The sequence below is a fragment of the Vombatus ursinus genome, unplaced genomic scaffold, assembly GCF_900497805.2.
Source record: "Vombatus ursinus unplaced genomic scaffold, bare-nosed wombat genome assembly UNPS02014791.1, whole genome shotgun sequence".
Classification (NCBI taxonomy): Eukaryota; Metazoa; Chordata; class Mammalia; order Diprotodontia; family Vombatidae; genus Vombatus; species Vombatus ursinus.
The window spans coordinates 34,246,437-34,260,629 of NW_020954569.1; the positions used below are offsets into that span (position 1 = coordinate 34,246,437).

Genomic DNA, 14,193 nt, shown 5'->3' on the forward strand with positions numbered 1-14,193 from the left:
TGTCTGGCATATAGTAGGAGCTAAATAAATGCTTATTGATTGCTAATGAGCAACATGAATGGAGCTAAACATTTGATCTGCCCCTAGAAATAATTCTATTTTCATGATAAGGTTACATTCAGTACTTAGACTTACAGCATTTTGTTTGTTGTTATTGTTGTTGTTGTTGTTTTAAATCTCAGGTATTCTATCAGCAACTTTTTTGTGTAAAAAATACTAAGGTTTTTTTTAATTGGTTAATAGATATAAATAAAGCAAGAGTGAATTTTGCCTTTGTGTATTTATTCATGAGGGTGCATGATTGTATTAATAGATATTTTATGTTTCACAATTTTCTTGTTATTTTTTATTTCCTTTATACTTATTAGCCAATTGGTTCATCATTCATCTGTCTATGTCCTCTAGCACAGTGAATCGTTCATAAACCTGCAATTTAAGTTTGTCAAAAATAACTGTCCCCTAGTTCCATAGAAAGCTTCAGTCTCGGCAGCCACTGATTCCATGGCAGTTAATCTGCCACCTTTCACTAGCATTTAATTCACTTTCAAAAGGTGAATAGGTGTAGGCACAGGTTTAGCAAAAGTCAGAATCATTTCTATTTTTCTAGCTTGATGGCTTCAACAGAAGTGTGATATATTCCATTCTGTCTAAGAGCGATTAAATTCTCATGCTATGTCAGCGTGTGCCTGCAGGCTATAGGATTTCTCAGCACCTTTCCAAAGGGAAGAGAGAAAATTATATTTCCTTTCTAAGAAAAATAACATCACATGAGAAATCTAAAACTAGTCTCTACATATATATATATATATATAATTATAGAAATATTTATGGAGCACTTTAAAATTTTAAAGGCACTTTTACACATATGATCTCATTTGAACCTCATAACAACCCTGTGAAGTAGGTAGTATTATCATCCTCAATTTTATAGGTAAGGAAACTGAGGCAAAGATAGGTTAAGTGGCTTCCTTAGAATAACATATGTATTAAATGTCTGAGATGAATTGAATTTAGGTCTTCCTAAGTGTGAAACTCCAAATCCAATAATCTTTCTAGCACTCAACCTGACTGCTTAGGCAAATTTTGTCATATATATATATATATATGTATATATATATATATATATAATCTTATTTAACTGCAATTATAGAAAAAATATCTAAAATTATAGGAAATTATCATGCAAGTTTTTTTAATTCTAAATTATGTTTTCTTTTTTTGAAGTATTAAAGTGACAACTTGAGTTGGAGAGGGTAGTCAAAGAAAACACATGATATTAGTGGATTTGGGGCTTGAGACTATAAAGCTTTTGTATGTTGCTTGGTATGTAGAGTAATCTTTTCTTTTTTTCATTTGAAGGGCTCTCTGGGGATTTCTTACGGTCTGGAAGATATTCTGCACATACCATCAATGGTGCTTGGTCAGCATGGACTCCTTGGTCCCAATGTAGTCGAGACTGCAGTCGAGGCATTCGAAACCGTAAACGGGTCTGTAACAATCCTGAACCCAAATATGGGGGACTTCCTTGTCTTGGTCCATCACTGGAGTACCAGGAATGTAACATCTTGCCCTGCCCAGGTAAGTGTATATAATACAAGGAAAATTTGGAGACCAAGGGAATTGTAAAGTGTTCTAATATGTGGTCAAACTGTTTACTTAATTTATTTTTCACTTGTCGTGTGCATGTGTGTGTGTGTGTGTTTGTAATTTCTCAGACATCAGCTTGATCATTGTAGGTAAAGGAACATGCCACCTTCCTCCAAGCAATTCCTTTTTTTTTTGTATTTTATTTGTAATTGAACATGTTGTACCCACTGAAAACATTTGTAGTTCAGCTGTTAAATGCTTATTCTTCTGTCCATTAAGCAGAAGAACTAACTTGTAAAAACTCACACTAGATATTTTGCATAGGTTAACAGTCAGGAGTTTTTAACTGTGGTCTATGAACTTACTCACACACGCACACACACACACACACACACACACAATTACACATACAGATAACAATTTTAAATGAATAGCACTTTCATAGAGTTTAATAGAATATAGAAAATGAAACAATATGAAATATGCAAAAAATTAATGGAGATAGTACAGAATTATCTTTTTATTCAAATGCACACTTGCTAAAGTTGAACCCCCCCCCCAGGAGTTCTTAAACTGGGGTATTGAACTTGTTTTTTTAAATATTTTAATAATTATATTTTAATATAACTTGTTTCCTTTGTAATTCTATGTGTTGTATTTTATGCATTTAACAACATTCTTCTGCAAAGGGTCCATCCATAGACTTAACGAGACTGTCAAAGAGGCCCAGGACATTAAAAAAAAAAAGATTAAGAAGTGCTAGATTAGGTGAATTCAGATAATGTATCCATAGGGAGAATTGTCTATAATGATTCAGGCAAGCAAAGTGATACCATGAAAAGGATGCTTGTCTGGTAGTCAGAAACCAACATTTTAATCTGCTTACTAACTGTGTGATCTTGTCACTTAAATTGTCAATGAGATGCTTGGACTGCAGATAACCTCTAAGGTTCTTTCTGCATACCACCACGTGCTGAGATAAATGAAGTATTCATTATCCACAGTTCTCAGCAGCTCTTTTCCTCTCTTCCTTACCTCTAGAATCATTTCTACTTATTGCAAATAAATGGTTAGCAGAGGTTTTTCCTCATCTACTGAAAGAGTTTGGCTTCTTTGGAGAATACAGAAGGGACAGAAAAAATAAAGGCCATTGCCTTGCCTTCCCTGTAAAGCAATATGAAAAGAAGAATCAGGACCAGTGACTTGATTACCAAGTCCACAAGCATTTTTTATGAAAATTGTGAATAGTACTGCCTAATGTTTAATAACAGAACTGATGAAGTAGAATACACATGAGCACTTTGTAGTACTTCACAATCAATCAGAGTACTTATTGTGAATTCCGAGTAAAAATATGGATTCATGAAATGCTTTACTGAAACTTTTCTCATCCTTTATATTAAAGTTTGTACCTATAGAGTATACTGATCACCCTTTTTTATTAAAGTATTATATTGCCATATTTTGCCCCTAAATGAAGTGCTAAAATTGGCTTGTAAAAAGTCATAGAGCTTGGTCAAAGTGAAACAATTAGAAAGTGGAAATTCAATAGTAAAGTCACTTCTTACCTGTATGAACCTGGGCAATTCATTTAAACTCTTGGGCCTCGATTTCCTCATGTGTAAAATGAGGAAGTTGGACTTCAAGGCCTCTTTGGTCCCTTCTAGCTCCAACTTCATGATCCTATGCGCTATTATTTTGACCCCCCCCCAATTGTTTTATTCCCTTCATGGAAAATGGCTTCATTAACAAAGATGGATTGATTGCTTCATTAGTTCAAACTCAGCCTGAACTAATTTCTTCAGGCCTATGATACCACTGTTGAGAAATCCCATCTACCAATGCAAACTGGAAAATGTTCCATAGCAGATAGATAGTCTTAGAGAGTTGGCTAGAATATTGAAAGGATAAGTAATGTTCCCAGGATTGTCATACACCTGTGGTGGGTTGGAGGGATAACTGGAATACAAGTCTCCCTGATTCTGAATCTAGTTTTCTAGCCATTTTACCAGGGGTCTCTAATTATTTTGATTACATGTATGTATCAAAAACATTTTGGAAGACAGGAGGGTTTTCTCTGTCTCTGTGTCTCTGTCTGACTCTCTCTTCCTCTTCCTTATTTTCCTCCTCCTCCTCTTCCTCCTCCTCCTTCTCTTCTTCTTCTCCCTCTATATATGTACATATATACTCACAAATACACACATATGTGCATATATGTGTATGTACATATATTATGTATATAGATATAGAAACATAAATATATAGATATGCATATCTATATGTATCTCTTTATATGTGTATGTATGTATAAACATATGTATATATACATATATATATATATATATGACTTTACAACTGCATGAATATATGGACTGAGTGAAAATGAGGCATCAAAGAAAACACTGATCAAACTCAGATGATTGGAATGATAGTGCCCTTGACAGAGCAATATCTTCCAGAATAAGAGTGGATTTGAGAGCAGGTGAAAGAAAACATAATTAGATCTCCAATGCAAATCACAAACCATCCTTGGCTGTTTACTGTGTGCAATTCACTTTATTCCACCCATAATAAAAATGGAAGAGGATGCGGAGATCTCACCAGAAACTGGCCCAGAACTCAGCTTCTGAAGGGTGCCTGCAAAGACTCTAAGAGAATGGGTAGGTCTGAGAGAACTAACCCCTGGTAGTTATCTTAGATTGGACTGGCAGTAGATATTCCCAATTGTGCTTGTGCAGATTATTACTATCCTGAGGGATCAATACTGATGCAGAAAGTGGGAAGTTGGGAGCTTGCACAGAGGCAAGAAGGGTTGGAGTGGGGGATGTTAGATTAGGTTAAAATAGATAGTTGTTTCACAAACAAACTCCATAACTTTCTTTTCTGGGGGTGGGAGGAAACATATCATCTTCCCAGCCCAGTTTGTAGACTCTTGCTTCACACAATATTGACTCTCATTAAAAGATAAAGATATTTATTTCCTAGCATGTTGTTTTGTTTGTTTGTTTGACTTTTTGTGAGGCAGTGGGGTGAAGTGACTTGCCTAGAGTAACACAGCTAGTTAAGTGTCTGAGGCCAGATTTGAACTCAGGTCTTCCTGAATCCAGGGCCGGTGCTATATCCACTGCACCATCTAGCTGCCCCTCTTAGCATGTTTAAAGAGAAATTTATCCCCCCACACAAGTGTTAATGTTCACGTGCTTACAGCTATATTCTCATTTGCAGAATATAAATAAAGTACTTCTCAGTTTTAGGGGAGATGCTGTGATAACTACCACTGTGACTAGAGAGATCTATAACAAGGTATAAACAGGAAAGCATATCACGAACACTAGGAGATAATTATAGAGCCCGCACCACTTTACCTGTCTTCATGTGTGGCAGTCAGTCAGTCATTCCCTTAAGGTCATACTGATCTGCATGTTGTCACTGAAAAATGATACAGGCTTCATTCAATCTGTCACTAAACAGCAAGACAAACCAAAAAGTGTGTTTAGGGGAGGAAGTTATTCCTATTTCTTATAATACTGCTTTAAGGAACACTTTCCATTTTCTAAGGAACAAAACAAATCTAAGGGAATACTAGGAAAGAAGGAAGGAGATTGCATCTAAGAAGTAGGATGCTGGGAGTAATTTTTCTCATATGACAATGTCATCTGATTTGCCTTTTAAAAGCCTTAATTGTTTTATAGCCAGTGATAGAGATCCCCATCCCTCATTTGTTACTACACATTTGTTGAAACCTCGTGACAAGCCCCTGAAAGCTTGGAACCTTAAGGAATACAGATTGTGCTAGGGTGCATTATTTAACCCTTCCAATCTTTTAGGTGCAGCCATTCAAATCAGAAATGGATTAGTACTTCTATTTATGCATTTAGTGGTAGTGGGATGAAGTAGAGAAGCCCATAGTTTTTATTAGAATTAGATCTGCATCAGATTTATTTTAGACTAGAAGAGTTGTTCCTCTCTGACCCCTTTCTACGAGTTGTAAAGAAGGTATTCCACAAAGGATTAAGAGTTGGGCAGCCTGAGGTGGAGTCCTGATTCTTCCACTAGCAATCTGTGGGTCATTTGACAAGTCATTCATTCTGTCTGGGCTCAAGATGCCTTATTAACAAAATGAGAGAGTTGTTCTTCAGTAACTGATGCCCCCAAGGAACCTTCTTCCTCTAAAAGTATATGACTGGATTGTTGTTTTGTCTTGTCTTGTTTTCCCCCATGCCACAGTTCAACTAAAAGAAAATTAAATGACTTTAATTTTTTTAATTTATTCTCAATAATTCTAGAATAAATTATTTGAAATAACTTTAATGCAAATTGCAATTATTGTATTTCATTAAGTAATTGAATTGGCACATAGTCTATTGCTTCAGGCTGAAGGCTTTTAATTAGGACATGTGATATATCCCTAAAGTTTATACTGTACTATCATAATTTTTTTCTTAGAATGTGAAAATCATCCAAATTTTGGAAAATGAGAAATTTTAATCAGTAGGACTGTATGCCTCACTGTGAAGGAAAATAGTTATCATTTATAAGTATGCATATTTTAGAAAATAATTGCCAGTCAAGAATATTATGTGATCCAGACATGTTCTATTAATGCTCTTGAACATCTTTAGTTAGGATGAAGTGTAATCAATATATGTAATAACACAAATTGATGTTCTCAGCTTTTCTGCACCCTGGAAATCATAATTAAGGTATTTCAATTAAGTATTCAAACTAGAAGGAGACATAAATGACTAGCATGTATGTATTTAGAAAATTTCAAAACTTGAATATGAAATAGTATAATAATATAATATAAAGTTAGTAATACCATTAAATGGGATGCATCTGGCATGTGATTATACCTGAGTATCTGATGACAAACAACTCATTACTATGAGGTGTGAGACACACACACACACACACACACACACACACACACACACACACACACATGCAACTCTGTGTATTCTTGATTCTGATAAATAAATCAAGGGAGCCAATTACATGATTCTCAAATATATAAGCTTGATCATGAACCATTATTCAAAGATTCATTTCCACATTTACATCTCCCCAATAGGACTGGCACTTCAAATGTATCCTATTCAATCTCAGTTCAGCATCTTCTCTCAAACTATCTGCCCTTTCTGATTTCCCCATTTCTATTACTGTACTCTCATTCTTATGTTCCCTTAAGTTCAAAGCCATAGTGTAATAATTTGCAGCTCTCATCCCACATGCCTGTCATTTTAATTTTTATATTATCAATCACTAGCATAGTGCCCAGCATATAAGCAATTAATGTTTAATTGAATTTAATTCTAGTTTCTAGCTATCTCTTCCCTGTTTCTCCTTCATTCTCTTCCTTCTGTTACTACTCTAGATCAGAATTTGTTACCTCTAGTCTAGATTATTAAAATAGTTTTATAAACATTTCTATGACTATTCATGCCAATCTATCCTAAGTACCACTTGCTGATAAAGCTTAGTCAAGCACAATTCTAATAATATTATCACTCTGCTCAAATCATTCAATGCTCCTGATTTTCTACTAAATAAAGTAGAAAGTCTTTAATTTGATATTTATAGGACCATAAACAGAGAGCAGGGAAGAACCTTAGAAGTCATTTATTCCAACTTATTCATTTTACACGTAAGGAAACTGAGACCCAGAAGGTTAAGTGATTTGACAAAAATCACACAGACAGTAAGCATCAGATGGAGGATTCAGAATTGGATTTTAGGACTCCATAGTTCAGTGTTATTTCCAGTTGTCCCAGGCTTCTTCCCCACTGTACCAAATCACCTACCCAGGCTCTCCGTGATAATAATCCAGCCAACCTTTCTAAACTCATTTATCTCTATTCTCCTCTATTTCCCTAATTTTTTCCTTCATGTGTAATTAATTTCACTTTGACCAGGAGCAAGGATTTTTTAGAAACAAAAAATTCCAGCTCCTTCCTGATATATTTCTCTTTTCCTCTTGTCAGCTCATCATTCCTCCAACAGCATCACTCTGTTTCATCCTGCCTTCTGTGCCAACTGATACAGATGGGGTCAGGGAAGATCAAAACTCACTGGCCTTTCCCATAGGCCACTGACAAAGAAAGCGTATCTATGTTTGTGCCATAAATGAAAAGAGAACTGGTAGGGTGAAAGAAGTGGCTTGGAGCCTACATTATAAACAAAGATGAGAGAGAAAGTATGAGAAGGTTAGAATCTCCTTAACCAACCTCCCCTCCTTAATCAACATACAGGGATTCATCATTTTCACTGTTAAAAATTTCACTTTCCCCTCAGCTTTTTTGATGCTATTGACAGTCCCTAACCATCTCAAAGACACTTCATTAAAATGACAGAAATAAATGAGGGAAGTCTGGAATCAAATGTTAGTTTTTCAGTTGATCTGTCCATCAAGTAAGTTTATATTGTGAAAGGAGATATCCATAGTCAATGTCTTAAAAAGGACTTTTCTTTATTTCTTAAAAAAACTCAATAAATTCTAGAAAATATTGGAGAGTTATTACCAATTCTTCAGGAACACACATCTATCTGCAAACCTACATGTGCAAGGAGATCAGTGGCACAAATATTTAATTCTTTGTCCACCTCTTAAAAATTTAAAAATACATTACAGAATATAAATTTCACTAAGAGGATTTGAAAACTCTCCTAAGTTGTGGAAGCTTTATTTCTCTTGACTATTCTTGTGTCATTTGGAAACTCTTCCTCTTTGTCCTGTGAGGTTACTATGTTGTTCTATCCCTGTCCCTCTATTTAGCCATCTCATTGGCACAGAATGTTTTCTAGCATAGACAGTTGGTTAAAATTGACCACTAATTTTTATTATTGTACCTAGGTTCATATAATGCAGAACTTCTAAAGGAAATTAGATGGCTGTGATAGTCCTAGATAAATGATGGAGTACCTATAACAATGACAACAGTAACAGTAATAATAATGAATAATTTCCAGAAACTAGCACATCATTCATATTGTGGCGGTTAAGAGGAGAGAATGGAAAATAAGGGAATGAAGGCAGGGTGATATACAATGAAGACACTACCTACCTTGAGATTGTGACTGTAGCTGTGAAGGCCTGGCAAGAAACCTGAGATGCTGGCAAATTGGGCTGCTGAGTTTGGCTAACCTGTTAATTGGGTTAACCCCATTGCCAATGTGGGGAGACCGTCCCTATGAATCTGAGAAAAAGTTGTGTGCCAGCTAGGACTAGCTGGGTGGTCCTAGTCTGAACTATTATGATATTTGGCTTGACACAAAAGAAAGTGTTATCATGTTCTATTACCACAAGAAGGCAAGATATGCTAGAAATAAAATACTCTACCAGCTAGAAATCCTTCAGTCTAGATGATATGGGACAATAAAGGAGAGAAGCTATAAGTATGCATTAAATGAACAGAAGACATCAGTACTTTAGTTATATATCAGTGCTATCATAACAAAATTGGAAATATCAGATCAGTTATTAACAACGATTCATATCATTTTTGTCAATAGCACCATCAGCTTTAAGTCATACAGTAGCATGTTGCCATCCAATACAGGAAAACCATTTTTTTTAAAAAAATCATACCTAAGTCTAGATTAAGTCAAATGAAAAATGAATTTAAGGAACTTTTAAACCTGAAGAAGAGATTGAAGACCCCGAGGTTATTAAAAATCTTCATTTAATTCAGACTCCAGAAATTATAACTGCTAACAAAATAAATGGCAAAAACACTAATGGCTTAAATTATTTAAAAAAGAAGATGAGTATGCTCAAATTGAAATTACAAAAAACTCCCATTTGAGCTTGATGACATGGATCAAACTAATAACCAATTTTACTAAAATAGTAATTTAAAAAATTGATATCTTCAATAACTCATAAATGAATGCATTCTCCCATAATATTTGGCATAAAGTGCAAAAACATTTCAGAATCTAATCAAAGCTATCTATAGTAATATGAAAAGATGCTCTAAATCACTATTGATTAGAGACAGGTAAATTAAAGCAACTCTGAAGAACCACCTCACATAAATCAGAAATGACAAATGCCAGAGGGAATGAGGGGAAAATAGATACACTAATAAACTGCTGATGAAGTAATGAACTGGTCCAATCATTCTGGAGAACAATGCAGAACTATGCCCAAAGTTCTATCAAACTGTGCATAACTTTTGGTCCAATGATACCACTACAAGGTCTGTATTTTAAAGAGATCAAAGAAAAAGGAAAAGTACTTATATGTACAAAAATATTTATGGCAGCTCTTTTTTGCTGCGGCAATTAATTGTAAATCAAGAGTATGCTCATCAATTATGGAATAGCTGAACAAGTTGTGATCTATGATTGTGATGGAGTACTATTGTGCTCTAAGAAATGATGAGGGGGATAGTTTCAGAATTGTATGAATCAATGCAAAGTGAAGTATGAAGAACCAGGAGATCATTGTATACACTAACAGCAATGTTGTAATGATGATCAACTATAAAAGACTTAGCTACTCTGATCAATATAATAATTCAAGACTACTCCAAAGAGCTCATGATGAAAAAATACTATCTACAACCAGAGGGAAGATTTATGAACTCTGTGTCCAAACTGAAGTATAATTTTCTCACTTTTTAAATTTTTCTTCCATTTTTAAAAAATATGGCTAATATGGAAATGTGTTTTGCATGATTTGATGAACATTATAATTATCATATCATTTGCATTCTCATTGGGTCTGGTAAAGTTTGAGAGGAAGAGAGAATTTGAACTCAAGATTTGAAAAGAAAAGAATGTTAAAAATAAATAATAAATGGAAATGTAAAAAGAGAGGATGTTGCATTACTTCCCTCATAATAGTGAGAATCAAACAAAAGCATGTACCTAGAATATTTTATGATAATCAAGTTATCTACAGATGTATTATAGTTCTTAAAAACAAAAAATCTTTCACAGTGTATATAGTAGCCCTAAGGAGAAGTGTTAAACACCACCATGACAGTAAGCAACTTGAGAGAGCTATAGATCTGTAAAAAAAACTGAAAGTTTCATCACTATCAAGCTGATACATGCAATGGAAAGTTTGAACATCATATTCTTTAATTAAATACAAGAGAGAAAGAAAGAAATATATATGAAGTAATACAGAAAACACAACTATATCAACCATTCTAGATTCCCTTCATCAGTGATTGAAATAAAAAGTCAAGAGTAAGGCAATACAGAGAATCAGTGCAGTAGAAACAACAACAAACAAAAATTAAACACCAAAAATTGCTAGAGAGGTTTGAGAAATCAAAAAAAATTAGAGGTGAGAGTAAAGCCCTGAATAAGAATTATTAGGATAATATCTCTTCCTCTTTTGGGCTTCAAGAATTCCAACTCAACCAAAATTCAAGTTAGATAAACCAAGAAAAAGAAAGCTTCTATCCCACTAATATAATAAAGTTCTGATCCATCTGACCTAAACTTTAGGTTTTCTGTTAAACTAGGAAGCAATGAAGCCATATAACTTCCATGATTATCGACTCAAAATCTTCACAGTTGTTCGTGGATTACTAGCAAAATACCAACTTTCTGTCATATACAAGCCTGTTCCCACCTTTCCTACAGAAGGCATCATTGTTACCAAGAATACCAGCAAGCCCCATCCCCCCAAAAAGCAGGCTAATTGAATGTTTATGTATCTTATAAAATGCATTCAGAGCTTGAATCACTGATAAAATTTCTAAAAGTTTCCAAGAAAACAAAACATTGGCTAACAAAAAAAAAAACCAGTATGTGAATAAGTCTCATCAGTGTCAAGTTGCATTATTGATTTAGCAATTTTTGAGAAAGCTTCCCCAAAATACTATAATTATCTATATTGCCTTTGTTGATTATCATAAATTCTTTGACTCAGTTTCACTCATGGTTGATTCATGGACTAAAGAAACATAAAAAAGCCCCAAGCAAAAAGAACATGCTAGAGTATTTAATGTTCATGTGGAAATAGTCTTTATTTAGAACATGCCCCCAAGACAATAATGTCAAGAGAAATTAACTTAAAATATTATATTTTTCAGTGAGTCACTTTAGACTCATGATATTTGTGCCTAGCCTTGAATTATCTGGCATCTTTCCTAAATAAAACTAAGGATAGATTCTAAATTATAGTATTCAAATGAAAAATATATTATCACTTCATATACATCAAACTATATAGCTTTACTGAAAACCAAATTAAATAACTCCTTCATATGAAAATTGTCTCCAATTATAGCAAAATGTCATTTGAATTTAATGAATACAAAATTCTTAACATGTAGCAAGAAAAGATAGAGACCCACAACTTCAGGCTTAAATCTGGAGACCATAGTGAGCCAAGGGATGTAAGTGATATCTATAAATCCCTTTGTCTCCTCTAAGCAAGACACACAAAGCATAAATATACCAAAAAGAAGAACATGACTGATATTCTAAATGGAGCAATAAACCTGTATTCTAAAATCAAGGCTGCATGGCAGGAGCGTGTTTGAAGTAATTGATGCCTATGTAATATAAATGTTCTAACCATAAAGTAGACCGTAACACATTTGGAAAGTATCTTCCCCCCCAAAAAAATGCAATATTAGCAAAACATAAAACCCAATACTTCAAGTTAATTCTTAAAAGGTTAACAACCCCACACCAAAAAAAAGAGAAGAGGATTAATAGATAATTGTATAATATATGTTTGTTTGTTTGTTTGTTTGTTTTTGGTGATTGAGGTTAAATAACTTGCCCAGGGTCACGCAGCTAGTAAGTGTCAAGTGTGTGATCTGAGGCCAGATTTGAACTCAGGTCCTCCTGACTTCAGAGCGATAATTGTATAATATATGATAAACAGGTAAAAAAGAAACCTACAGAAATATGCTGGAACAGACATCAATTCACCAAAAAGTATTAAAGAACAAGTACACTCCACTGGGTTTGTCAAAAGTACCCAAAGATGATTTACTACCAAATGGGGCCTATGCAGTAGCTAACATCCAAGAATGGAATCAAACATCTATATCAACTCAGGCAATAATATGTCAACAAAAAAAGCATTAAAATAGACATGGTTTTAAAATTGGATGAGTTTATGATATTAACTCAGGAGAATGTCATCACCACCAGAAATTACAGATGGGTTATCCTTAAGGAGCCTGGGATTAGTGATAGGTACAGTTTATGCAGGCAAAGAAAAGGTCTATACTTTCTACTTCAAACTGCAGAAATTTTGAACCTATCAAGAAATAACCTGATAGCCAAAATGATGTACTTGAAGATCAAAATATTTCATAAACTAACATATAACAAATCTCCATAAGACAAAAATTATCCTCAAAATATCCTTAAAAATTCAATACATACTGGATGCAACAAGATCATTGTGAGAGAAATATTGCCCACAATTTTCAATCCACATAAATTTAAAATGAGTGTTCTTAATAGACATAGAAACTATGTGGGAACAGCATGAAATATATAGGCTATCTGTGTTGTTCTGCCTGTTACTAGAGTTCTCCTAGAGTTGCTTTCAGTGAGCCTACAGAAGATGAATGCATATTCCAATATTTTATTCCATTAGAAAAAGCAGATATTTTCTCCACTTGTTCAGTAGTCTGTAAAACATTATTTACAAAAGAATAATAGAGATTTATATTTTGATTATTTCTATTTGAACTCCATCAAACAAAATGAGAATGATTTTAATAATAGCCAATAGTTCATAAATTTAATATATTTTATAATAATTATGTGTAATAAATACTAATACTCTCTCCTTGCATAATCCATATTGAAAAGTAAGTCCAAACTTATTAAGAAAGATTCATCAGAAATTTCTGAAACCTGATTCTGAATTACCATCATAAACCATAATGATATTTGACTCAAAGTTTTTAAAAGACTTTTTCTTTCCATAATAAGAACATTTTTCCCCCTGTGGTGTTCATCAAAATAATGTTTCTACATGTACAATCAGATTTCATAAAAATTAAGATGTATCTTAGTCTTTTTCCATAGATCTCTCTTATTTCCTCAATACAAGGCTGATTCAGCATTAAGCACTTCAGGTCCTACACAGCAAAGGAAGAGAAAACAGATGGTCTTCTGTTGCTAAGTAACATTCAAAAAAGATGAAAGCCACCACAGAGTTTTTACTTATTCCCTCTAAAACCTAATGCATCAAGCACAAATTCCTTTGATCAAATTTAACTATAATTGTCTTTCATTGTTGTGAAGAACAGTTCTAGGAGAAAAAAATTATATGTTGGATAGGATATATGTAGAAGATGGACTTTCAGGCTTTTCATCAAGATTTGGGGAGGCAAGCATATAAGCTCTGAACAACCAACCAGATGTTAACCCAGCAAGTATATATAGAGTGTCAGTCTATATGCCAAATAATAACACATTTTTAAAAATTATACATTTTTAATTTCTTGGATATTTACTTGTTCATTTGGAGATGCTAGTTTGATAATCATTGCAGGAAGGGAAAAAAAAGTTCTAATTGAAAGCAACATACTGTCAATATATGAAAAGTCAAAGATACAGTCATTTCACTATAGAACTTTATATTCTAGTTGGGGAGCTGAGACTTTCACA

The 14,193-nt window shown here is 33.8% G+C and overlaps 1 protein-coding gene across 1 annotated transcript in view; it reads left to right on the forward strand.

The window, feature by feature from the left end:
* The window catches only part of SEMA5A (semaphorin 5A), a 651,274-nt gene that overhangs the window by 618,528 nt on the left and 18,553 nt on the right, over positions 1-14,193 (forward strand). Inside the window, exon 18 of the mRNA XM_027868972.1 lies at positions 1,360-1,578. Coding sequence (XP_027724773.1) covers positions 1,360-1,578 — 219 coding nt within the window. The remainder of the gene's footprint in view (positions 1-1,359; positions 1,579-14,193) is intronic.